A 25,488-nucleotide genomic window follows, 5' to 3' on the forward strand; every position below is an offset into this window, starting at 1 on the left:
CACTCTCTATCCCGACCCCCAGGTCATGGCCCTCGTCACTCTCTATCCCGACCCCCAGGTCATGGCCCTCGTCACTCTCTATCCTGACCCCCAGGTCACGGCCCTCGTCACTCTCTATCCCGACCCCTAGGTCAGGGCCCTCGTCAGACTCTCTCCGTGGTCGAGGGACCCAGACCTATTTAACTCCCCCTTTGAAAAACACTTGAGGTGAATTCAGCAAATCTAAAAGTCCTGATTCCAATAAGTACACAATACAGGAAAAAATTTTTTTAAAGAGAAGAAAGAGTTTCTAACAAAGGAAATCCTAATTTGATTTCACTCTAAACCATGTTCGGTTTATTCTTATTTTCACCCCAACCCTCTCTCTGGATTGGAACAAAGGGATGTACTCACTCCTCACATGCCCTTCTCTGTTCCCGGACAGGCTGCTCTCTTCCAACTCACAACCAGGCCCACGTGGCAGCAGCATTCTGCAGGGCCTCCTGTGAGAGTGTCCATCTGAAGGAGACGGGCCAGCAAGGAGCCAGGAAGATTCCTCCCTCCTCACTCAGGAGGTGCAGCCAACTCCAAGGCAGACGGCCCTGGACTCAGAGGAAATGACAAGAACACCTGTGCTGGCAGCCTCTCACCATCTCCTACGCCACCCCAGGACAGGGCAGGGGAGCAATGAGACTGCTGCCCAACAGGCCAAGTCCTCACATCCACCCGGATCTCCCAGGGCATCCAACACGGTAATACCAAATTGCCTGTCAGCCCCACCGTCTGAAGAGCAGTGGCTTTGTTCCAAAATCCTGGCACGTCTGGTAAGACAGACAGACACAGAAATCACCATCAGGAAGGAAGAAGTTCTGCATCCTTCAGTTCCCAAGAAAGAGGCACAGGGGCCGCACGGGAAGGCTCCCTGTCGCAGGAGGCAGGGGGCCAGGCAGGGGAACATGCGGGCCAGAGCCCTCCTGCGCCTTCCAAGTGAAGGACCAGCAGCCATAGCAAGCAGGCTCAGACAGTCCTGTGAGACACCAGCACAGCCCTTGTTCCAAAAGCGAAACTCACCAAAGATCACACCATTAGTACAGCAGGAAAACCCAAACCAAGCACTTCTGAACCTGAATCCACACTCAGCTACTGAAACCACATGGTGTGCGGAAGCAGTAACAGTCTACCAGGACCACAGCAAGCGCTCGGCAGCTCTGTTATCCTGGGGAGCTGCCATGCAGAACGCTGCAGACCCACAAGGAGGCCACGGCCGGGGGCTGGGAGGCCTCTTCCATCAAATGTTCCCTGGGAGCCTAAAATCAGCTCAAGTCCCCAAACTGGAATATTTCGTTTAAACTGCAGAAAAAAATGACAAAACACACTATGAACAAACCCAGAAACTAGACGGAAGTGGGTGCACAGATTTGCAAGATACGTAACAGACATTGCCTTTGCCTCATATTCAATGAACCACAAATCCGTAAGAAAAGATAAACCAACATAAAAGTGGTTACAGGATGTAAACACTGTATAGACAGAAAACTACCAATAAACGTGAAAGACGCTCAACATGCCAATGACTCACGAAAAACAACTGAAACAATAATATTCCATTGTTGTCTGTGTTTAAAAGGCTGACATCAAAGCCGGCCTGGTGGCACAGCTGTTAAGTGTGCACATTCTGCTTCGGTGGCCTAGGGTTTGCTGGTTGGGATCCCGGGTGTGGACCTATGCACTGCTTGTCAAGCCACACTGTGGCAGGCGTCCCACATATAAAGTGGAGGAAGATGGGCACGGATGTGAGCTCAGAGCCAGTCTTCCTCAGCAAAAAGAGGAGGATTGGCAGCAGATGTTAGCTCAGGGCTAATCTTCCTCAAAAAAAGAAAAAAAAAAGGCTGACATCATTCAGTGTCGGCTAGAACACGGGTAAATAGGCATTCTCACAGACTGGGGAAGTTTAGCCGCATTTATCAAAATTTTCCTATTCTTCAAGCCTGCAGCTTCAACTCTTGGAGCTCCTGTGCTGCACAAGGGTACAAAGCTCACGTAAAGGCAGGTCTGTTGCAGCATCACGAGTAACAGCAGAACCGCAAGCACCCACCGACAGAGTGCGACCCTGGAACCAGCACGCGCTCAGCAGGGGGGCAGACGCGCACGTAAGGAGAGGAACGTCCGCGCGTCCAGACAGTGAGAGAAGAGAAGGAAGCCCGCGCAGGACGCGGAGTGGCCCCGCGAAGGCGCCGTGCGCGGCGCACAGGCCAAGCTGGGGAGACCACGACCTGCCCCCGCCAACGCCGCCAGAGGGTGGAGCAGCGCAGGCCCAGAGGCCTTCACACCTTATCTCACACACTTCTGCGTTATTAACGTTTCCAGTGAAAAGCACAGACCAGTACTGTAATCTGCAGAACTAACAAGAATGTCTTAAAACCAAACAGCTTCCAGAGCTTAGCGTCCTTCGGCAAGTAAACGGAAACGTCCAGCAAGCGCGTCCCTTCCGACTCCTCCACTTCCGGCCGCGACTTCAGCAGGAAGCTGCCTGCCAGCGGCGCCCGCAGAGCCGTCAGCGAGAGCCCCGACCGCCGTCCGCGGTCCCCCGCAGGCGACCAGACGCTCCAGTTCTCCCCTCCGAGTCGCTCGGTGGAAGGGCCAGTTCTGACCGGAACAAACTGCAAGCAAACCTGAGCACCCACTGGCCTCGCCTGTCCCGCGCTCAGGCCCCGAGCTCTCCTCCCCCCAGGAACCTCGGAAGACAGGAAGCGGTGCCTCAGCCTTCGCACCGCTGGCCGCCTGGACTTCCTCCGCGCGCGGCGCTCCGTCACCTGCACGAGGACGGCCGGGCCCGCCGAGGCCGGCGTGTCTGACCGGCACCCGCTCCACTTGTCCTGGGGTGCCAGGAGAGCTGCGGCCGGAGCGCCAGCGGGCGTCAGCCGTTCGTGCCGCCGGAGCCCTCACACGGCCGTGACCGGCACGCCGGAAAGCACCGCCGCAGGCTTCCCGGGGCCGAGTACGACACCCGCGTCCGCGCCGCGGGAGGACCCGGCGCACACGCCGCGGCGGGGCTGAGACACCGCCGCCGAGGCCCCGAGTGCTCACGGGAGGCTGGACGGCCCCGCACGGGGCACGGGGACGCTGCTGAGCGCACGTTCCGAGCCCGCTGAGGCGGCGCCACCTCCCGAGGTCGCACCCACCAAGCACTCGGGACCGCTGTCGCCGCCGCGGAGCGCCGGGCGCACGCACAGCTTGCACGCCTGCTCCGGGCATGGCCGCCTCATCGCTGCTTCAGACGGCCACCCACACGACGGGACTGGCCGCCGCCCCTCACGCTCGCCGCCCCTCAACCCGCCACCCCCTCACGCCCACCGCCCCCACGCCCGAGACGGGCCGCCGCCCCTTCTCCGCACGTTTCTGCACTGAGCTCCCTTCTACTCCTGACAGCGCTCCCGGTGACACTGACTTAGAGCTGGACGGTGCATCCAGCGCTCCGTCTGGCACGTTTGTTCCGGGACCCGCTCACGTCAGGTCATCTCAGCCCCGCCGTCAGCGGTCCTTTCCCGGACCTCCAATACACAGTGACTTTAACCGTAAAATTCCTAAAATCTCCACTTCGAGCCTCCCTTAGACTCCCACCGCTGGTTGGTTTCGGTTTTTCCTCCCTTCCTCCGGAGTCTCAGTTATCTGACCCCATCAAGAACTCCACAGCACTGATGGTTTTCCCCTCCACGTGCCTTCCTCGCAGCCATCCGCACCTGCGCGGTCCCCAGCCTCTTGCACACTTGCCCCCGCCCCGCGGCGCTCACGCGGTTGGCCCGGTCTCCCGGCACCGCGCCTGCGCACACTCAGCCCCCGGCCGCGCTCACGCGGTTGGCCCGTTCTCCCGGCACCGCGCCTGCGCGCTCGGCCAGCCCACCTGCGTGAAGGTGGCTCCTCTAAACGTCCGGCCTTGCTTTCAAAGGGACCTCACTGCCCCCATCAGTGCGTCCCATCACACGTTTGCAGGAATGACGTCTACAAACCACCTCCTGACATCTCTGATGCCCTTCCCGTTCTCGACTTGCACTTCGCTTCTGATTTCACGAATGGGAGAAACAGGTCAAATTCCTCATTCCACCCACCATCTTCATCCTTTCCCACGTGTACGCAGTCTCCGTCCACCTCTCCTCCATCCTCAACTTTTCTCTGTCCTACACCATTCCTAATAGTGTCCAACTACGCAAAAAAAAGTCCCTTAAGAAATTCCACCCCTTGACTCACATCCTCTAGTAACCACCCCATGTCACTACATATCTTTAGGGAAAATTCCTCAAAACAGTTGTCTCTCTCCACTTTTTTCCCTCCCACTTTCTCTTCAATCCATTCCAACCAGGATTTGTCACCACCTTTCCAGCGAAACCATGAAGGCCAAGCCTGCCTGACCCCATGCTGCCAAACCAGCAGGCACCCTGTCTCGTGCACCCGCCTCTGCGGCGGGCACCCCTCCGTCTCTGTGCACGCGCCTCTGCAGTGCTGTCTGACCCAGCTTCATGCTTTTCTCCTTGAAACTCTTTCCTCCATGGCTTTTGGGACACTGTTTCCCTGGTGTTTCTATTATCATACTGGGCGAGTTCTCCTTGATTTCCTCTTCTGGGTGATCGTCCTTTCCCTGAGCTCTACATCCTGAGGACTCCAGGACTCAGTCTGCGACCTCCTTCTTTCACTCAGTCCTTAGAGGTCTTAGGAAATACCATGATTTCAAATATGCTGATGGCTCCAAAACGTGTATCTTCACAATTACATCTCCCCTGAGGTCCAGAATCAAGTATTCAAGATGCTTGTCAATATCTCCACCCAGATGTCTACCAGACATTTCAACCTTAACATCCAAAGAACTCTTGACACACACGTGCTCCCCCACCACAAACTCCTCTTCCATCAAGCCTCTCCCATCTCAGAAAACGGCATCTCTATCATCTCATTTATCTCAGATGGTTCTCTCGCACACCCCCCATCAGGAAGTCTCAAGTCAACCCTAAAACATATTCTAAATCTGACCACTTCTCATAACCACTCAGTTACCACTCCAGTCCAGCATGCCATTATCTCATGCAGCAACCCTGTAACAAGTCTGTTTCTCTCAACTTACAGTAGGTCCATCTTCCGTGGTGGAGCCTAAGGAGTCTCTCTAAAGAGGGCTCCACCACCTCCCCCTTAAGACTCTTCAGTGGCTTCCAGTTACCTTAGAAAAAACTCTAAATCCTGTGGTCTGACCCCTGGCTGCTACTCTGACTCTGCGTCCCACTATTTCCCATTCTCAACTTCAGGGCCATGGCCCTGGCCTCCTTATTCCTCCAGGGCACCCGACTGGCCCTGCTGTAGGGCTGTGCTGCTCCTCCTCACGGGGCACTCTTCCTTGAGCTGTTACAGGGCTCACTCCCTCACTTCAATCGGCTTCCACTCAGATGTCACTTCTGATAAAGGTCTTCTAGGATCCTTCTATCTAAAATATGCCCCTTTGGTTGCTATTTCTCTTTTGCATCTCTTATTTTATTGGACCGATCTTGCACTTTCAGAATCCTCACAGATGATAGAAACTGCCGGAATCCAGATCTGTAGACACATCCACCAACGGAGAGCAAATAAAACCATCCATAACCCATACTCAGAGCATAACCAGGAGTCAGAGAAAACTACAGATTTCAGTTTACATTTCAGTGATAAAATAAATAGCATAACCCAGACTCAGACATCAGCTGAGCAGAAAAGAGAAGTGAGTGGTGGTAACGGAGGAGATCCCTCCCAAAGGGAAGGTGCCACCTGAAAGGCCAGTAAACCAGAGAAGGCAGGAGGGAACAGAGATTTAAGAAGAGGAAGATTACTAAGCAAATTTTAAAATGCAAACTCCTGGGCGGAGGGAATCAAAACAGACACAAAACCCACTAGTGAACCTACTCAAGGAAAAAAAAATGAGAAAGTGTAAACAAACAAAATAAGAAACTACAAAGGGGAAAGGATACTGACACAGAGGTTGTGTTTAAAATACCAAGATGACCTGTCACCAATCTACCAAATGAATTTGAAAACCTAGATAAAAGGGATAATTTCCTAAAAAAAAAAAAACACATTTTCCCCATTTTGACCCCAATACAGATAGTAAACTTAAAACATTAACGTTCATAGAGGAAATAGAGAAAATTATTCCTCCTGATAAAAACTGCACCCCATAAAGAAGCACCAGACTCATGCGGTTTTATGAGGGAAATTCTACCAAACCTTCAAAGAACAGATAATCCCTATGCTACTTAAATTGTTCCAGAGCGTAGAAAAGGAAGCATAAACTGTCAGATTTCTTTTATGAACCAGATATAATACCTAGACCTAAACTTGACATCATAAAAGATTGCACACAAAAAAACTACAGGCAAACCTCACTTATTGACATAAAAATCATATATAAAGAATGACCAAGACATAAGAAATATAATGCTGCATTAACAAGTGGCTTTTTCCAGGAATGCAAAGATATTTCACTTTTAGGCAATCTATTAATATAATTCATCAAAGTATCTTTTTCCCCTACCCTTCCAAGCTCTCAACTGGGACCTCAGTAACAAAAGGCAGGTTAACAAGAGAAAAGCATACAAATTTATTTAATATAAGTTTTACACAACACAAGAGCCCGCATAAGGAAATGAAGACCCAAGGAAATGGAGTGGCTTTTGCTCAGTGTGATGAAGAGTGGAAAGTCATGGAAAGTCGTGGTGGGACAGAGTGTGAGATAAGAGTGGTAAACTCAAGAAACTGGGCAAAGCCTGTTTGTCCAGGTTCCTCTCTGTGTCCCTCCATCTTCAGAGACAAAGACGCTCCTTCCCTCCAGTTATACAGGCACTTCTCACATCAGGGTTTTACAACCTACTGCAGGGAAAGGTCAGAAAGTACTTCTCAGGGAAAATTCCAAATTCATTTTACAAGACCAGCATTACTCTCATACCAAAGCAAGATAAGGACAACATAAGAAAAGACGAGTGAATATAGATGCAAAAACTCTCAAGAAAACATTAGCAAACTGAATTCAGCAAATTGAAAGGATCATGTACCACAATCAAGCAGTATTTATCCCTAGGATGCAAGGATGTTTCAACATATGCAAATTAATAAACATGATACATTAATAAAATGAAAGATAAAAATCATATGATAATCTCAACAGATGCAGAAAAAGCATCTGACAAAATACAATATCCATTCCTGATAAAAGCTCTCAACAAACTGGATACAGAGGGAACATACTTCAACACAATAAAGGTCACATATGACATCACACTCAATGGTGAAAAGCTGAAAGCTCTTCCTCTAAGGTCAAGAACAAGACAAGGATACCCAGTCTCACCACTCGTATTCAACACAGTACTAGAAGTCCTAACCAGAGCAATCAGGCAAGAAAAAGAAAGAAAAGCCATCCAAATCAGAAAGGAAGAAGCAGAACTGTCTTGTTTGCAGATGATATGATCTTACAGATAACAATCCTAAAGGCTCCACCAAAAAACTGTTCAAACTAATTAACAAATTCAGCAAAGTTGCAGGATACAAAATAAACATACAGAAATCAGTTGCATTTCTATACACCAACAATAAAACATACAAAAAAGAAATTAAGAAAAAAATCAATCCCATCAAAAACAATAAAATAGTGCGCCTGCCCTGATGGCGTAGTGGTTAAAGTTCAGCACTCTCTGCTTTGGCAGCCCAGGGTCGGTTCCCAGGCACGGAACACACCACCCGTCTGTCAGTAGCCATGCTGTGGCAGCAGCTCACAGAGAAGACCTAGAAAGACTAACAAAAAGGATATACAACCATGCGCTGGGGCTTTGGGGAGGGGAAAAAAAAAAAGAGGAAGATTAGCAACAGATGTTAGCTCAGGGCCAATCTTTCCCTGCAAAACACCAATAAAATACTTAGGAATAAACTTAACCAAGGAGGTGAAAGACCTGTACACTGAAAACTACACGACTTTGATAAAAGAAATTGAAGGCAAACAAATTGAAAGACACCCATGTTCATGGACCAGAAGAATTAACACTGTTAAAACATCCATTATACTGAAAGCCATGTATACATTCGCTGCAATCTCTATCACGATTCCAATGACATTTTTTCCAGAGACAGAAAATACAATCCTAAAATTCATGTGAAACCACAAAAGACAATGAATAGCTTAAGTAATCCTGAGAAAGAACAAAGTTGGAGGCATCAACTTCCTGACTTCAAATTATATTACAAAGCTACAGTAATCAAAATAGTGTGATACTGGCATAAAAATAGACACATAGACCAATGGAACAGAATCAAGAGACCAGAAATAAACCCTTGTATATACAGACAACTAATATTTGTCAAGGGAGCCAAGAATACTCAATGAATTACAGACCTAGACATAAGGGCTGAAACTGCAAAACTCCTAGAAGAAAACATAGGGGAAAATCTCCTTGATATGGGTCTTGGCAATGATTTCCTTTTTTTTTTTTTTTTTTTTTTTTGAGGAAGATTAGCTCTGAGCTAACTACTGCCAATCCTCCTCTTTTTGCTGAGGAAGACTGGCGCTGAGCTAACATCCATGCCCATCTTCCTCTACTTTACATATGGGACACCTACCACAGCATGGCTTGCCCAGCTGTGCCATGTCTGCACCTGGGATCCGAACCAGCAAAGCCCAGGCCACCAAGAAGCGAAACATGCGAACTTAACCGCTGCGCCACCGGGCCGGCCCCGGCAATGATTTCTTGAATATGACACCTAAAGTACCAGCAACAAAAGCAAAAAGAAACAAATAGGACTATATCAAACTAAAAAGCTTGTGCATAAGAAAAAAAAATCAACAACATGAAAAAGTAACCTACAGAAGGGAAGAAAATATTTGCAAACCATCTATCTGATTAGGGGTTAATATCCAAAACATATAAAGAACACATACAACTCAATAGCAAAAAAAAAAAACTGATTAAAAATGGGCAGAGGATCCAAATAGACATTTTCCAAAGAAGACATACAGATGGCTAACAGGTACATGAAAAGACATTCAACGTCTTTAAGCATCAGGGAAATCAAAACCACAACGAGATATCACCTTACACCTGTTAGAATAGCTATCATCAAAAAGTCAAGAAATAAGTGTTGGAGATGATGTGGAGAAAAGGGAACCCTCATACACTGTTGGTGGGAATGTCAATTGGTGCAGCCACTGTGGAAAACAGTACGGAGAGTCCTCAGAAAATTAAAAATAGAACTACAGTATAATCCAGCAATTCCACTTCTGGGTATTTATCCAAAAGAAATGAAAACAGGATCTCAAAGAGATATCTCCATTCCCATGTTCACTGCAGCATTATTCACAATAGCCAAGATACAGAAACAACCTAACTGTCCATCAATGGGTGAATGGATGAAGGAAGATGTAGTACATATAAATACATAAACAATGGGATATTATTCAGACATAAGAAAGAAAGACATCCTACCATTTGTGACAAGATGGATGAAACTTGGGGACATTATGCAAAGTGAAATAAATCAGTAGAGAAAGACCAATACTGCATAATACCCCTTCTATGTGGAATCTAAAAAAGCCAAACTCAAAGAAACAGAGAGTGGAGTGGTGGTTGCCAGGGGCTAGGGGTGGGAGAAACAATGAAATTTTGGTCAAAGGGTACAACTTCCAGTTATAAGATGAGTTAGTTCTGAGGACCTAGTGTACAGCATGGTGACTGTAGTTAGCAATACTGTATTATACACTTGAAAGTTGCAAAGACAGTAAATCTTAAATGTTCTCATCACAAAAAAAGAAATGGCAAAATGTGACATGATAGAAGTGTTACCTAACACTATGGTCATAACCATTGTGCAGTATACACGTGTATCAAATCAATACCTTGTACACCTTAAACTGATACAATGCTATATGCCAATTATATCTCAATAAAGCTGGAAAAACCTCCTTCTTAGTTTTTATGACCTGCTTCAGGGGACGGTCAGAAGGTCCTTCCTGCATATGCCAGTTCTCAAGTTCCTTCAGCTTAAAATATTCAACATGCCAAGGTGCCACATGTAGGGTAGCATGTCCTGAACCCCGTCACAGGCAGTGAAGAACAGTGATTCCCGAGAGATGAGAATTAAATGAAGTGAGCCATAGGCTGTCCCAGCTCACTGCCTGGAGAGATTTTCCAGACTTTAGTGCAGAAAGGAGGAGCCCTGGAACAGCCCACTGGTCTCTCTGAGTTGAGAAGACACAGCTGGAGCCCACGAAGACCGAGGCGGCTGGGGTTCCCAGGACGGTCACAGGAGAGACCTGCACAGACAGGGTTCTGGAGCTCTGCAGAGGCCCTCCCTCCAGTCTCCCGCTGACTACTGATCAGCACATGGATATGAGAAAACCACCCACTGTCAGAAAGGAGCCACCCTAAAGGATTAGAGGAGGCAAGAGTTTAAGCTCACAGCGTAGCTGCATAATGATATCAACGGGGTTCAGGACACACCATCTCAAAATATGGCGCCCTAGCATACTGAGTATCTTAAGCTGAGGGAATTTGAGAAATGGTAGGAAGAACTCTGATCCCTGCTTCTCCCCTGAAGCCGGCCATAACACCCTCTTCTGAGAAGGCCCTTCTTAGACCCTCCTATAAGGAGCATCCTCGTCTCTGAAGACAGAGCCATCCTCAGCTCAGACCCTTCTGTCAGACACGCTCTTCCATTTTCATCAGACCCAGTAGAAAACCCTCAGGCATAACTGTTTCTTTAGGCCTTTACTTCCTTATGAAGGCTCCTGTGCCATGTAAGACTTGCATTAAATAAATTTGTATGCTTTTTTCTTGTCATTCTGTTTTTTCTCAGCCCAATGTACAGGGCCCCCACCAGAGAACCCAGTAGGAAATAGAATTTTTCCTCCCCTACAATGTATTGTTTCAAAAAGATTTATTTAATTGTAAAATCTGGAACTACACTTTTGAGAAAAACCTAAGATACTCCCAATCATTTCCCATTATTTACTCCTTAAGCTTTTACCAGTAAAGTACAAAATAATTCATTTAGTAAAAATAAAATCTGCTTTCAAGGAAGTTTGTTTCTATACCTAATCTCCATTCATCTCTGATGCACTCCCTCAGCCTGACTAGATCCAGCGGTTAAACACGCCCACCCAGAAGGATGCTTCTCACATTTGGAAGGAAGTAGAGACACAGTTAATTGTGCTCCTTCCCCCTGGCTGCCTGCCAAAAACAATCACAGTTCAATATCACAGCTTCCCCTTCAGAAGTAATTAAGAAGTTAATCTTACTTAGAAAACATAATCACCCAGAAGGCCAACTTCTCTACTCATCATGAGTTAAAGCTCAAAGTCAGAGAAGCAGCACCACATTCACAAAGAACAACCCAATAGTCCTCCTAGCTATCCCATCACCACCGTCTGGGAATGTGGAGCCCATCACAGCCCTTCAGTCACTGGGAACCAAGCCTCCCCAGCTTCTCTGAAGCATCAAGAAGCAGGGGAGCTGAAGACCGTCAAGGACACTGGGACAAGTCAAGTTCCCAGTCCGTCAGGAGCAGGGATGACGTCTCAACAGACAAGGAGCCTTCCCAAGCTCAAAACTACAGAATATTCCTGCACTGCTCCTGACAACCTGCCATGGGCGAGGTACTCATCCACTCCTAATCTGCCAGCATCAGTCAGTCATCAGCAGGGGAGCTTCTGCTTCACCTGACACTGGTCCAGCAGGTGCCTACTGTGTGATTTCTCTTACGTATTTAACACGGAAAGCATCTCCATCCTCAGACTCATTACCCATATCCATGAAGGGAGCCAGATGTCTTCCGGAATGGATGTATCTTTGGAGAAGGCACCCACACCGGGTTAGAAAGGCGCTGCCCTCTCTGTATAGTGGTCCTCAGCGCCTAACAGGCTGAACACAATTGAAAGTCAGACTTCTCCTAAAACTACAGACCTGTGGCCATCTGAACACACCATCTTTGGGGGAACTGTATTCTTTCCGGAAGTCAACAGCCACTTTACCAACCTATTTTCTCTCCAAGCTGGCTCTCAGAGCAAATTCTGAAATTCTTAAGAACAGTGCAGGAACTGAAGGCATTTGAAATTGAAATTGCAACAGCAGACCAACTCCAACACTAAGGCCAGTCAGCTACGGTCGGACTCTTCCTAGTTAGTTAATGGCCCTTGGAGCCCCACTGTGTGCACAGCACTACACTGAAGACTGTCGGGTTTCCAGAGGGGACAGCACTGTCTCCGTACCTCACATCCTGTGTTACAGGCGGCCTAACCGCAGCTGCTCCTGAGCCTTGGCTGAATCACGCATTTCTACCACTGCAGGAGTGGAGGCGGCCCAAAACAATTCTTCTACCCATCTACCCACATCCGTCTCGTGAGTTTTGCCTCATCTTTTGTGCATTTGGATTTTACATTATTAAAAGAAAATCAACATGCTCCTTTTTAAAAAAAAATCCCTCGGAAAATAAACTGACGGTTTTCCTTCTCCTATGTGCCTTATGACGAGTGGCTCCCCCAGGTGACTTGATAGGTAATTGAATTTCATATGAAATTTACCAAACAAAGGTCTGACGTGCTCTGCAGAAGATGCCATGTAGCCCAAATCCCCACTCGCCTGCCTGTGGCTTTCAAACATGATGCCGCATAGAGAATAGGGGAGGACTGCCCCCTCAGTGGTCTGCAGAATCTACAGGGAAAGCCCAACAATGACCAAATCAGTGGGGATTCACAGGGAGCTGTCACCCACAAATCCCGGCTAGGGACCCATCACCTGCACAGTTCAATAAAAGGCCCCTCAAAGCTGCTGCTTTATACAAGCCCATGACAGGGACACTCACGAGAATTAGAGGAAGTACTGCTATGATCTAAAAACAGTACTCTTTTATCATAAGCCTGAGACTAGTAAAATAAGAGGCTAGGGAACAGAGAATCCACCACAGCTAAACATACCCAACAAGAACTCTGGATTGTCGCTCATTGTTACTTCCATGTTTACATACTTCTTCCTCCTTTTTGCAATAATTAAAGGGGAATTAAATTGTTGGTTCCAATTGCAAAGCTCCCAATATTTTATCAATAAACAGTTACTGGGCACCAACTCCACGCCGGACATTGCTGTGGATTCCAGGGAAGCCAAGTGGAATGCGACTCTCTCTGTTCTGCAAATTTCTTAGGAGTAACAGTCCCCGGCTAAATTCTACAGAGGTTTTCTCAGTAAGTACACAGCTTGTATTTTTTAATTCTTTTAAAATTTAACTGCTGAAAACAAACGAAAGAAAACAAAAGAGAAAACTACAAAATTGTATGCACTAAACACAGCTGCAAAAACGCCTCTGTTGTGACACGTATCTTAACCAGCTTAGACAGCGCCTTTGGTAGGACGTGGGTAACGAAGCACGCTTGGAGAAGCAAACCCTGACCCAGTTCTATCAGTAACTAACCGCTGGAACCTGTTATTCTTTCTCTCTTTCCTCTTCTGCCCTCTCCCTCACTTTCCAATAAGCCAGCCGAAATATTCAACCACTGGATTACTCCCATTGAAGAGGCTGCTGCTCCAGATATTAATGTCTATAAAAATATTATCTCCCAGTAAAATCCCCCCACTCTCTCAAAGGTAAGCAGGGATGTGCCCATTCCCTTTGTATCTGCTCCCCCTAAGCTGCAAGGGCCTCCAGGGATCCCACGATCCTTGGCACCGATTACAACACACGATGCACACCAGCTACAAGGCAGTCAATGAACGTCAGCGTCATGAACTTCCCCTCCATCATCTAGCTTAATATCTCTACATGCGACATGCTGGATTTTCACTGACTGGCTGATACAAACGCCTAATTTGCCAATTATTAGAGGAAAAGTGTTACTATCAAGTTTGCCCCACCATTGTTCAGGCTGCTTTGCCTCAGTCTGGCAGAAGTCAGGATACACAGCAAGCAGAAGCAAACACAGTCACAGAACACTCACCCCTCACCCACTGTCCTCTGCTCTGCCTTCCACTCCCTGTAGCAACCACTCACTCAGTATCTGCCCACCATCATGGGCTGAACACTAAGGCCCCACAAACAGTCTGATGACTGTACCAACCATCATGGCAAGAAGGGGCATGTGCTCATGTTCAGAAAGAGCCTGGCGAAGGCACAGAGAGGGGACCACTGGGGACTGAACTTGCTGCCTGACGTCTGGCTGGCTGGCCATTCAAAGGGTGCAAGGCACCCATGGTGCTCATCCACTCCTGTAGAGGTGCCGTTCCTACAGAACTTGCCTTCCAACTGCATGATTTCTGAGCTACGGGGCTCTGAAAGAGATCCTCACCCCTCAGGACAGACTCTGTGAGCATCTGTACATCCTGCACGCTGCACTAAACGTCACACGCATAGACCCTGACACTCGCAGTCAGGTCCAAAGCTTGGCAGAATTTTCCTTAAAGGGCCAGACAGTGAATGTTTCAGGATTTTCAGGCCATACGGGCTCTGCAACAGTCACTCAACTTTGCATGAAGTGTAAAGCGGCCTTAGAAAGTGCATAAACTATTGCACAGGGCTGTGTTCCAATAAAGCTTTATTATCAACACTGGCGGCTGGCTGGGTTGTGCCCTCATGATTTAGTTTGGAAGTCGCATCTGATCCACAACTGAGGCACATTTGTTTTTAAATGTAAAGCAGTGAGATCTGTGTTAAGGAAAGCTTCCCCCTTGTATTTGTATAACATTTCAGAAATTACGAAGCTCTTTCATGTATGATGACTCAAATTTCGTCTCATACCAGCCCTTTGCAGGGGGAAGGTCTTAATATTCTCATTTTATAAGTGAGAAAACTGAGGCTCAAATAAATTAAAGAACTTGCTTTAAGTCACTCCACAGCGAGGGGCAGAGCCAGGATTTGAGCTTTTGTCCAACAGTTAGAGCTCACAGGTACTCACCAGGCCACCTCCTCTCCCTTCAGGGAAGACACCAGCCTACAGTTCCCAGGGTCCTTTGCAGTTAGGTGTGGCCACACACTTGCGTCAGGACAGTGGAATTTAGGCCTCGACCATTTAACGCTTCCTGCACAATGGGACTGGCTTTGTGGCCTAGTGGTTGAGTTCCCACACTCCACTTTAGCAGCCCCGGGTTCACAGGTTTGGATCCTGAGCGTGCACCTACTCCACTTGACAGCCATGCTGTGGTGGGATCCCACTTACAAAATAGAAGAAGATGGAAATAGATGTCAGCCTAGGACGAATCTTCCTCAACAAAAAAAAATATATATTTTCTTTGCCCCTTTCAGCTGGCTGGAAAGGGGACAGTTATGGGCCACCTTGTGAGTCACATGTTGACAATGGCAGAAGCACAGACAGAAGGAGCCTGAGTCCTGAATCTCCACCAGGAAGAGAGCCGCCTACCCAGGAACGCCTGCATGGACCAGGATTAATGCTGAGATGCACTTTCCCTGCCCCAGCTGCTGGCATCACCTCCAGGACTACAGCCGGCACTCGGCACCAGGGTTGTTAGCATTCATTGCAGAAGAGAGCCACACAGCAAGCGAGCAGGCTGATGGGGCAGAAGGGGTCATACCTGAGACAGGAGACACGTCAGGAAGAGCAAAGGGCACCTTTCAGAAAGAACACACTGTTCTCCACGGTAGGACAGAAAACCAGCAAAGCAGTGGAGGAGCGGACAGAGCAGGGGAGGACTCGGGACACGGCCAACACAGAGGACGGGAGGGGTGGGGACGGCAGTGGAGGGGCGGGGACGGCAGTGGAGGAGCAGGCCGAGCAGAGGGAAGACTCAGGACACAGTGACACAGAGGACAGGAGGGATGGGGACGGCAGTGGAGGGGCGGGGACGGCAGTGGAGGGGTGGGGATGGCAGTGGAGGGGCGGGGGGACGGCAGTGGAGGAGCAGGCCGAGCAGAGAGAGGACTCAGGACACGGCCAACACAGAGGACGGGAGGGGTGGGGACGGCAGTGGAGGGGCGGGGACGGCAGTCCCTCCTATCTCCCAGGGAGGTGGAGGCCCTGGGGGGCAGTGGGACCACCTGGAGGTCTAGGAAGGCACTGGCCTAGTCGCAGCAGAGCTGTGAGCCCCCTCAAAGATTGTTCTTTACACAACCTGAGTTTTAAACAAACGATCTGTCTTCTGTTTATACGTGTAATATTTGCTACTTACAAATGTACAAAGAATGAAGAAGAAAATAAACCCTACACGATCCCATCATCAAGGATAACCAGTATTCCTATTTCCAAGCATAAAAGCATGAGATCACTTTACCTTTTTTATGCACATACACTTAGACATTAAGAATAATGAGCATATAGCATTTTCCATTGACTGTCACCTTGGGCACCTTCTCGTGTCAGTCAACACAGATCTTTGTCTCATTGTGCGTAGCTGCACCATCCCCATGCATTTTATTCCACATCCCATATTCTCCCCACTAGCAAAGCCCTGGGGAAGTCCTGGGCTGCAACCTCCAGTGCTCTCCCTGGCACCAGTGTCCCTCCTGTCTCATGGGGACAAAGAAAAGATGATAAAGTGAAAAAGAGAACAGCTGCATGTGAGAATGGGGAGCGTCCCAGCAACATGAATAAAAGAACAAGAAAGTAAATTGTGTGTTGAGTAATGAGAAACTGAAGGCAGGAGTGTAAACTTAGCATTGTGTTCAGAAGACAGGAATAACGGGGCACAGGATAAATAAGCAGCACCATAAAACGAGAGGAAAAAAACACGCATTGATCAAAGAAATTTTAAAAAAATAGAAAACAGCAAATAATAGCTAGAAGCCAAAGAATTATAAAAACTGCTTTATAAATGAAACATATTCTACATTTTCTATGAAAAACAAAGGAAATGGGAAAACTAGGGCCGGGAAGTCCAAAAACAGAAAGGAAGACCGCGTGGAGAAGAGAATCGGCCTCCGCACGCGAGAAGAGAGCCGGCCCCGCCCCCCGAGCCCCACTGTGCCGGCGCTGCACCCCCGCTCCTTCGGGAAAAGAGGCGTCAGTGCGACACAGGAACAGGTGCGCAGACAGCGAGGGCACACGAAGGTTCAGCAGGACCGCACCCCAGGGTCACACGAGGAGTGCGGCCAACCCTGAGTAAGACTGAAGTTAAGCCGTAACCACGCAGCTCGAGACCTGATCCCCGCACCGCAGTCTGTCTGCTGCTGCTCAGGACGCCCCCACGCCAGCCTCTCCGATTTCCCGGCTGACTTTCTGGCCTTGTCGTTTCTCAAACCACTGACGAGAACCTGAAAAAAGAAACGACTAACTAAAAAGCATACAAAAATCACAGCATCAGGAAAGTGTAAAATAATGGAAGCTAGGCCTAACAACCCACCCCACCCCACCCCCGCGGAGGGCGCCCCCACGAGAGGAGCTGGCCTGGCCTGCCCGCGTGCACGCTGCGGGAGGAGCGTGCAAGGGCCCGCGGGCCCGTGCTTGTCACTCTCCTCGCTGATCCCTGACAACGCCGTGCGGCTCGCGCTCCCCTCGGGCACACGCGTAGACACGTGCGCGCTCGCGTGCACGCGGGTCTCGGGTCTGAGGGGCGGGAAAGGCAGTGACGGCCTCCGTACTGCTCAGTATGACCGGTACACTCGACTTTTAACGTCTTCAGGCACAACTTCGGACGTTTAGAACAAGGAGTAAAGAAAAGGCAAATGATGAGGAACTCAGACTCCAGGGAGAAGTGCGAAGGGAGCCGGCTTCTGTCTCCGCCCTTCCTCTCTCCGGACTGGTGCCCACTCGGGCCCCTGAGCCCTGCCTCGTACTCCCTCTGCTTCGATCTTCCCGCCCCTCCCTGGAAAGAGAAAACCCCGACATCGGTTTTAAAGAAGAGCAGAAGCAAGAGGTCCCCGGTCAGACAAAGACCCCGCCCCGCCGGCCCTTCCAGCATCGTCGGACCCTGCTCTGCGGAGGACGAGAGACGCCCCGACACCTGTCAGGACCTCAGGCACCAGGGCTCACTCAAGCAGATCACACTGCATCTTCGCCTGTGGTTCCTTCACGGCACTTCGCTTTTTCCTAAAATACCAACTTTATGTCACCCATCCACTGCAAAGCTTACCATTTTCTCCCTTCTTCGTTAGATCCAGCCCAACTCCTCTGCGGGCTGTTAGACTCCGGCGTGATCCGGCCCACCTCACAGTCCTGCCCGGATCCCACAGCAACCTAGGCACCTGTTCCCCACTCTCCCGTCCGTCTCTCACCCGGGAGGATCCACGTTATAAGGGAACGCAGGCCCACCAGCTGGGGAAAAGCCTGTGCAGAAAGCAGGAAGGTAACCCTCAGGGGTCTTTGTGCGGCTGGTGGAGAACCTTCTCCAGAGAAGCAGTCAATTGCTTCCTGCTGTGAATCTTACCACCTCCAAGAAACTCACAGGAGTTCAGACTGGATGTCAGCTCTACCAGTGACAGTGTGGCCTAGGGCATTCATGTAGCTCCCTGCACCTCAGATTCCCCATCCCAAAAATGAAGACAACCACCCTGCCTTAGGGAGCTAAGGTGAACACTGCTAGTTGTCACAATTATTATTAGGTACTCAATTTTTTCTAATGAATTTGATGCCATCATCTGGCATAGAAACATCCAGAATCTGTTCTTTTCTTCAGATACTATCTTTTGAAGCAGAATCCTTAATTAAAATTAACTCTGCTCTGGTGAGCCTTTATATACCCAAAATAATGTAAATTTATGTAGCCATAGTACATAAACTTTGCTTACTGATATTAAACTTTTAAAATCAACCTATGATCGAAACATGGAAGGAGTAATTATAAGTACAGAAAAAGAACGGAGAAACTATTATATGTGAGAGAAGTTAGGAGGGATAAACGAGAGAAAGAACAGGTAAGGAGTGCAGTGGTCACTCGGAGTATTTCTGTTTGGCAGACCAGGACACAAAAGTGTAAGTGAATTGGTAGTCACAAAGGGGACGGGCCAGCAGACTACTGGAAGAGGCACAGGTGGCAGAGGTGAGTTCGTTCATCTGCCATGGAGGAAAATCGACAGATAATATCCAAAATTGAGAAACCAACGAACAGCAGTCTGAGTACATATTTAGAGATATGAAAGTAACACTAGACCCTATAAAAAGGAAGTCAAAGAGTGGCAGTGGTCTGTTTGTTTGGGAAGGGAGTGGAGACATCCAAGAGAGGGAACCAGTGGTCTGTTTGGGAAGGGAGTGGAGACATCCAAGAGAGGGAGCCAGTTCTTCTGTGCCACTGTGTTTAAAGTTTAACCGTCTTTAAAAGTAAGAAAAGTCAACTGAAAAACAAATCTATTCACAATACCAACTAAAACGGCAAGAATAAACCTAACAACAAATGTGGGTGACCCACATGAAGAAAACTCTAGCTCCTGACATAAGAGGCCTAACACAGAGCGACTCCCGCTACATTCCCAAGATGGGGGACCAACGCCTCGAAGCTGGTCCTTCTCCTCTGTTAATGTATAAATGCGATGCAGTTCCAATCAAAGATCCCAACAGGATTACTTCTGGGACCAGTCAAGCTCTTTCTAAAACTCATCTGGAATAGAAAGTACATGAAAAGAGTCAAACACTTTTTAATAAGAACAACGATGGAGAACTTGCCCTAACTTCAAATAAGAAAGTAGACTAGCAGATCTGTGGGGCAGAATAAAGCACAGACCCTCATGAGTGTCACCTTCTTCATTAAAAAGGAAAGAGCCATTTTCAACAAAAACAAAGTTAAACACCAAGAAACGGCCCCGACCTCCCTACTCTAACACGGAGTTTGGACTGATTCATAAGCAACACGACAATGTTCAAACCAATGTCCACAACCTAAAAAGGGTGAGTTGGGTTCTCTGAGCTACTTGGGGAGGTGAATTTTTGTTCTCTGTGAAAGAACAGAGATGCTCATAACTAGGCACAATTCTGTCCAATGAACAAGAGGTCGCAAACTTAGTAAGAAGAGAAATATTCCACATCCTCTCAGGCAATACCTACTTGTAGCTAATTAGCCCGACTGCGCAACAGTGACTGGATAAAAAGCGTACGCAGAGGAAGCAGGGGCGTGAATTCTGGGCAGCCACGATCAGGGGCAGAGGACACCTGTGTGGACTTGAGAGTCCAGTGTCTTCTTAAGAAAGAACATCTAAGCCAAGAGACTTCAGTTGAGACCACCGTGTTCTCACCTGTTCACCGCAACAGCCTGCTGGTCTCCTCGCGCCCATCCCTCTAAACCGTCGTCAGAGAGATCTTTCTGAAATTCAAATCAGATTACTCTCTCCCCAGCTTAAAACCATTTGCTTTTTTTTCTTGTATAATGTCCAAATTTCTTCACTGCCCTGGCCTACTTCATCTTCGATTCTTGCTTACCTACCTCATATAATCCTTCTTATCCTTCAAGGCTCAGTTCAAACGTCACCTCCAGAAATCTTTGCTGACCTCCCCTGCTTGAGGCGCCACTGGAGTGCCCTCTATCACGGTGCCACCACAACCACAGTCACATGTCTTTCCACTAGACCACGAGTTACTGGAAAAGAGGCCAACGCTTTGGCTCATCTTCAGATCCCCAACCAGCACCTTGTATATAAAGCAATCAATACATCTTTGATATCTGACATATTTGATTATTAATTATTAGCAGTTAGGGATTCCACCAGAAATTCTCAATTTTCCCCTCCCTAAAAATGGCCTTGTAAGAAGAATTCAAATGATGTAACAAGAGGGAAGTCACAAGTATCTAAACGTTTAGCATCTCCTAAAAGCGAAAATCTGTGTGACTGAACAGAGTGGATGCAGCCATCAATATCTGGAGTTGGAGGGCTCGATTCCAGCCACAGGTCTGCTCCTGTCTTGGAGAAAATTGTGCAGCCTGCTTTTTTCCTAAAAAAGAATGAAACTGCTATGGTTTCTTCCTGCTCTAGAAATCTAGGGCTTGCTCCCACACTGACAGCAGCCCTCCCTAACCATTCATACAAGGTGCGCACACTGCTGGCATGCAGGCTAAACTAAGCCAAGGGGAGAATCAGTAGCAGGAAGTACCTAGGTTCTAGGTCAAAGTGCTTTTTATTTGTACTCCAGAACAAATATAAATTCTTTTCAACTAAAATAGACAAAATGTTCATTATTCTTATTTCCATGGCTATATCATCTTACATTTCTGTGGTCCCTTTTCATCTATTCTCATAACCTTGTGAAATAAGCAGGAAAGCAGTACTCTCTTGTTACTAAAAAGGAAGTTGGATTCAGAGACATAACAAGATTATGAAGACACTTCCCTTCATGCCTGCAGCGTGCTCTGACTGCTGTGTTTATATTGCGACTCAAGTCCCTACGTATTCAGTGCTGTTTCCAGAATCACTAAGACGCCTTCTCACTCAGCGGTTTAACACATTAGATTAAATTATGAGGCAAATAATAACAATAGTAGTAATTCCCTAAGTATATACATAAATATGAAACGTAGGAGCAGATAGGAGTTTTACACTTAATAGACAGTTTAAGACTAAGATGCACCATCCAAACTCAGGTCCCTCTCTTTGGTCTTTTTCAACTTTGTATTCCCATCAATTAAAACCACTTCTACTAACGTTACTGTTTAATAAGGCAACCCAGATTTCATGAGAATTCAGAATCTCTTAATTTTACGTACTCAGAAATGCTGTTGATCTACATAATTTTAAGATGTTCCACTTAAAACCGATTTGAAATTCAGAAGAAAGGTTTCTTAAAAATAGTCTTGCTACCCACTAAGACGATTTTAATACCAAGATGGGGAGTAAAGGAATTTTTTCACTCAGCAAAGTAAATCATTAAAATAAATAATTGAAAATCTATTAAGTAAACATGAAGTATGCTCATTAAAAAAGTCTCTAAAAAAGATCATCTGCATGCAAAGACATCTACCTTCAAACAACACTCCTTACGTGTGTCAACTTTAAAAGCCTATACCACTGGAAAAATTCATTCAAATTTCCATAATGTTTCCAGAATTAAAGCTCAATTTTAACTCTAATCCTAAAGATCACTTTAAGCGATGAAAGTAACAGAAGTCATTTTCATCACTGCCTCCATGAGTGGACAAGAGGCAATCCTGACAGCGTGCTCTGCAATTCAATCTATGCCCACAGTCAGCACACAGAGGAGTCCCAAACACATTAAGAGACAAAACTCTAAATGGACAATCCTCATGACAAAATGCCACTCTATTTCTGAATAAATGCTCCTTCCAAGGCTTAGAAAACTCAGCTATCCTCAGAAAATCTCAACCGTGGTCTAGTTTATATTTTGAATAAAAAGCAAGCACGATGCTGGCTCTGTGGACGCGGCACACGGGAGCTGACAACAAACCAGCCACGGTCTCGAGACAGGCTCTCCAAGGGAGCCTGACGTGACAAAGTCACAGCTGAGCACTCACACAGGAATAAGCTGAAGTGACGGGCGAATTTCAGTCTGAAGATGAGTTTAGAAGACATTTCTTACCTGTCATTTATCCTGTCTGAGCATGCAGGAACACTGCTTACAATTCAAGAAAAACCTCTGTATATTTTTAATTTCTGATCTCCTAACTCACTTGAAGACGTTCCTCTCGTGCTGCTGAGCTGACAGGCTCTAAGGACACCAGACGCACTCTGCCTCCATTTTATCCATGCTGGATATTTATGCCATTTCCTTTTATAAAGTTAATGATTTTCACTATTCACAACTATCTTTAATGGATACAAATTGGGAGTCTTCAGTCCCGATTATTGTAGAAAGCTAAAATATAGCTTTATCCATCATTATTCAAACTAAGACTTGACAATGTTTAAATTAAAACCCACTGTTTATAAGTGTCAGACAAATGAAATTTTTCTGCATGTCTGAATCCTTGACTTGTAACCTAAGATTACAAATCGTTTTGACCCCTTTATTACAATGATCCACTTCCAATTTGTCAGCATGCAAATTCTACCATTACAAAAGTACACATTTGCAAGAAAAAACACTTCTGTCTAATCACAAATACTTTGTTACCTTTTCATCTCATATTGAAATATAATATCTCAAATATGTTGCCAAGAGTTCAAATGAATCTTTAACTTAAGGAAACATGAAATAAAATACGAAATGCTTATCTCTCACTAGAACTATTACACTTACCTTAAAATTAGTTGTATGACTCTTACCTTTTTCTGGACTTAAGTTTTTATACACTTCAAGGTCTGCCATTAAATTTAATATTGCTGCACATTATTGGCAAGAGCAGCAGAGTTCTCTGTAAGGCAAAGCCTTTTCCTGACACACAGCTCCAACAAGGAAAAGAAAAAAGGCAGAGAAATCCTTGGCAGCCCCAAGAACTTGGCTCATGCTGCCTTTTATGGCATAATAGGATCTTCACAGTTCAGGCTGTAGAGCGTGGAGAAAATAAATCCATGAGCTATGATTATAGAACTTTGTCCCAAAGTGAAAAGCACAGGCAGAGGAGAACGCTGGCAGCCTCTGCGCAGGCTGCCGCTTTATGGGAACGCAGGCGCTGCTACGCCGGGTGAGAGACCTGCCGCTCAGAGAGGCGCTTCGAGCCCACCGGGCATCATGCACACGAATGCCGGGGAAGCACAGGTCTTAACCATCAGAGAAGCCCTCTCGCCTACAGAGGGCACTGAGAAACGCCGATCACCACGGTGGGCAGTGACGCAGACTGAATGCAGAAAACGAACACGCACACACGGACACACACACATGCTCGGAGCCAGACATCACTCCACTTGAGGCAGAAACAATCCATTAAAAACAAGCCAGGCATGGTGCTCTGCACACTGTCATGTGCAGGTGGGGACACACACGTGCACTGACAGTGCTGAACCTTCCCTGGGTTTTCGTCCTCGTTCCACACACAGACAGAGCAGTGGTCACAGAGAGGGCTGGACTGTCTCCAGCTGAGAATGAATGAGGTTATAGTCTCAAACACTGACGCTGGGAGGGCTGCTTCTCAGGGAACAGCCACATTCCCGCAGGCAAGTAGATGAATGGGTCTGAAAAAGCCTGTTTTTAACGAACGGACCAGCATATTGTAAGAGTACGACTCCCCCTGAAGTATATATAAGCATATTCTGCATGTTTAATCAACTTCTTCACAGAGACAGTAGATAGAGAGACTGACCGACTTCACAAGCTGTTTACAGCAGCGTTGCATGTATGACTTGTAGGTCTCTCATCTTAAGCATCAACACACTGACTCCCGGAGTTCTCCTTCTAAAATCACTCCCTCCCACCTCTTTCTTCCGCTGCTTCCCGTGGCCAGCACCTCCCATGCTGTTCACGCCAGTGCAGACCCCTCTACTCCCTCCCCACAGGACCACCCAGCCCAGACGCTAACCCACCCTCCTCGAAGGAGCCAAGCTCCACCTCAGTCCCATTCACCTGTTTCCCAATTCGCAAACCCCACGATTTATCCTAAAAATACTCTTGAGAAATCTGAATTTCAAGTGGGGGGGGGGGGACACACAATTAGAATATGCTTCTTGCAAGAATGCATCCAAAATGCATGTTACACAACTGCACAAAACGGCAGTTACGAGTTCATGAGCCCACCTGCCTGGGTTCAAATCCTGACTCTGCCACCAACCAGCTGTGTGACCTTGGGCAGATAACTTAAGTTCTCTGTGTCTTGGTTTCCTTCTTGGTACAACAGGCATAACAACAGTTCTCACTTCAAAGTGTGATTGTAAGAATTAATTTAATATACATAAAATGCTTAGCATCACAACTGTATTATTTTATCATTATTATGCTCTTATTATTAGTCTTGAAATCCTTTACACCAACCCAGAAAAGCAGTGAATTCACTGGCTAATCTGATCTAACTGGTACTCTGAACAGAGTGGCACCCCAAGATTTGAGATATCTCACGAATTCCCACTCCTGGTAAATAATTCACATGCGTGATACTCCCAGATAATCTTACACAAAAAGACGGTTATGTTTCCATAACGCAAAACACATGCCAAGCGATGGATTTCTAGCTCCTTTGTTTCCCACTCAGTCCAGAAAACAGATGGAGACCACGGGGCCCCACAGGAGCCTTGGAAAACCTCCTCCTTTTCCTCCCAAAGATTGTCCACAGTGGTCCTGTGACGCCCACATGAGGGAGGGCCGGGTGGGGGCAGGCCGCGCCTCGCCCTCCTCACCCGCAGGGCGTCTCCTCCCAACAAGGCCTTCACCCTCTGGGTCCTGAATCTCCAGGCTCCTCCCTGGAAAGGCTGGTGTGCAGGTCAGACGGGGAGCCTAGCACCACAACAATGGGCCGTGCCTCGGTTCATCAGAATGGCGCGGGGGCACCTTTGAGGACAGGCCAAGCCAAGCCCGCGGGGCGAGCACTCAGCGGCTCCAGGGGCAGGCGGGCGAGCTTCTAAGGAGCAGGCACAGCCCAGGAGTACACACCTGACCACCCAGGAGCACTCAGGAACTTCTGAGGGCCTAAAAGCATCTCCGCCTCACCAAACACCCAGCTCTTCCACAGCGGCAAACACCCTGCTGTGCAGCCTCTGGGAAGAGTCCTAACA

At 47.4% G+C, this 25,488-nt stretch overlaps 1 protein-coding gene across 37 annotated transcripts in view; it reads right to left on the reverse strand.

Moving 5' to 3' along the window:
* PLCH1 (phospholipase C eta 1) overlaps positions 1–25,488 on the reverse strand; it is a 208,780-nt gene that overhangs the window by 133,433 nt on the left and 49,859 nt on the right. For 5 of the 37 annotated variants that reach the window (XM_070577723.1, XM_070577722.1, XM_070577697.1 and 2 more), the window contains exon 1: positions 23,113–24,151. The exons of 27 other annotated variants lie outside the window; for them this stretch is intronic. In XM_070577723.1, the coding sequence (XP_070433824.1) occupies positions 23,113–23,155 (43 nt within the window). In that variant the 5' untranslated portion in view covers positions 23,156–24,151. Of the gene's footprint in view, positions 1–23,112; positions 24,152–25,488 lie in introns of those variants that run through there. 5 more of the 37 variants (XM_070577724.1, XM_070577720.1, XM_070577721.1 and 2 more) reach the window with 5 other exon arrangements.

The sequence above is a fragment of the Equus przewalskii genome, chromosome 15 (assembly GCF_037783145.1).
Source record: "Equus przewalskii isolate Varuska chromosome 15, EquPr2, whole genome shotgun sequence".
NCBI lineage: Eukaryota > Metazoa > Chordata > Mammalia > Perissodactyla > Equidae > Equus > Equus przewalskii.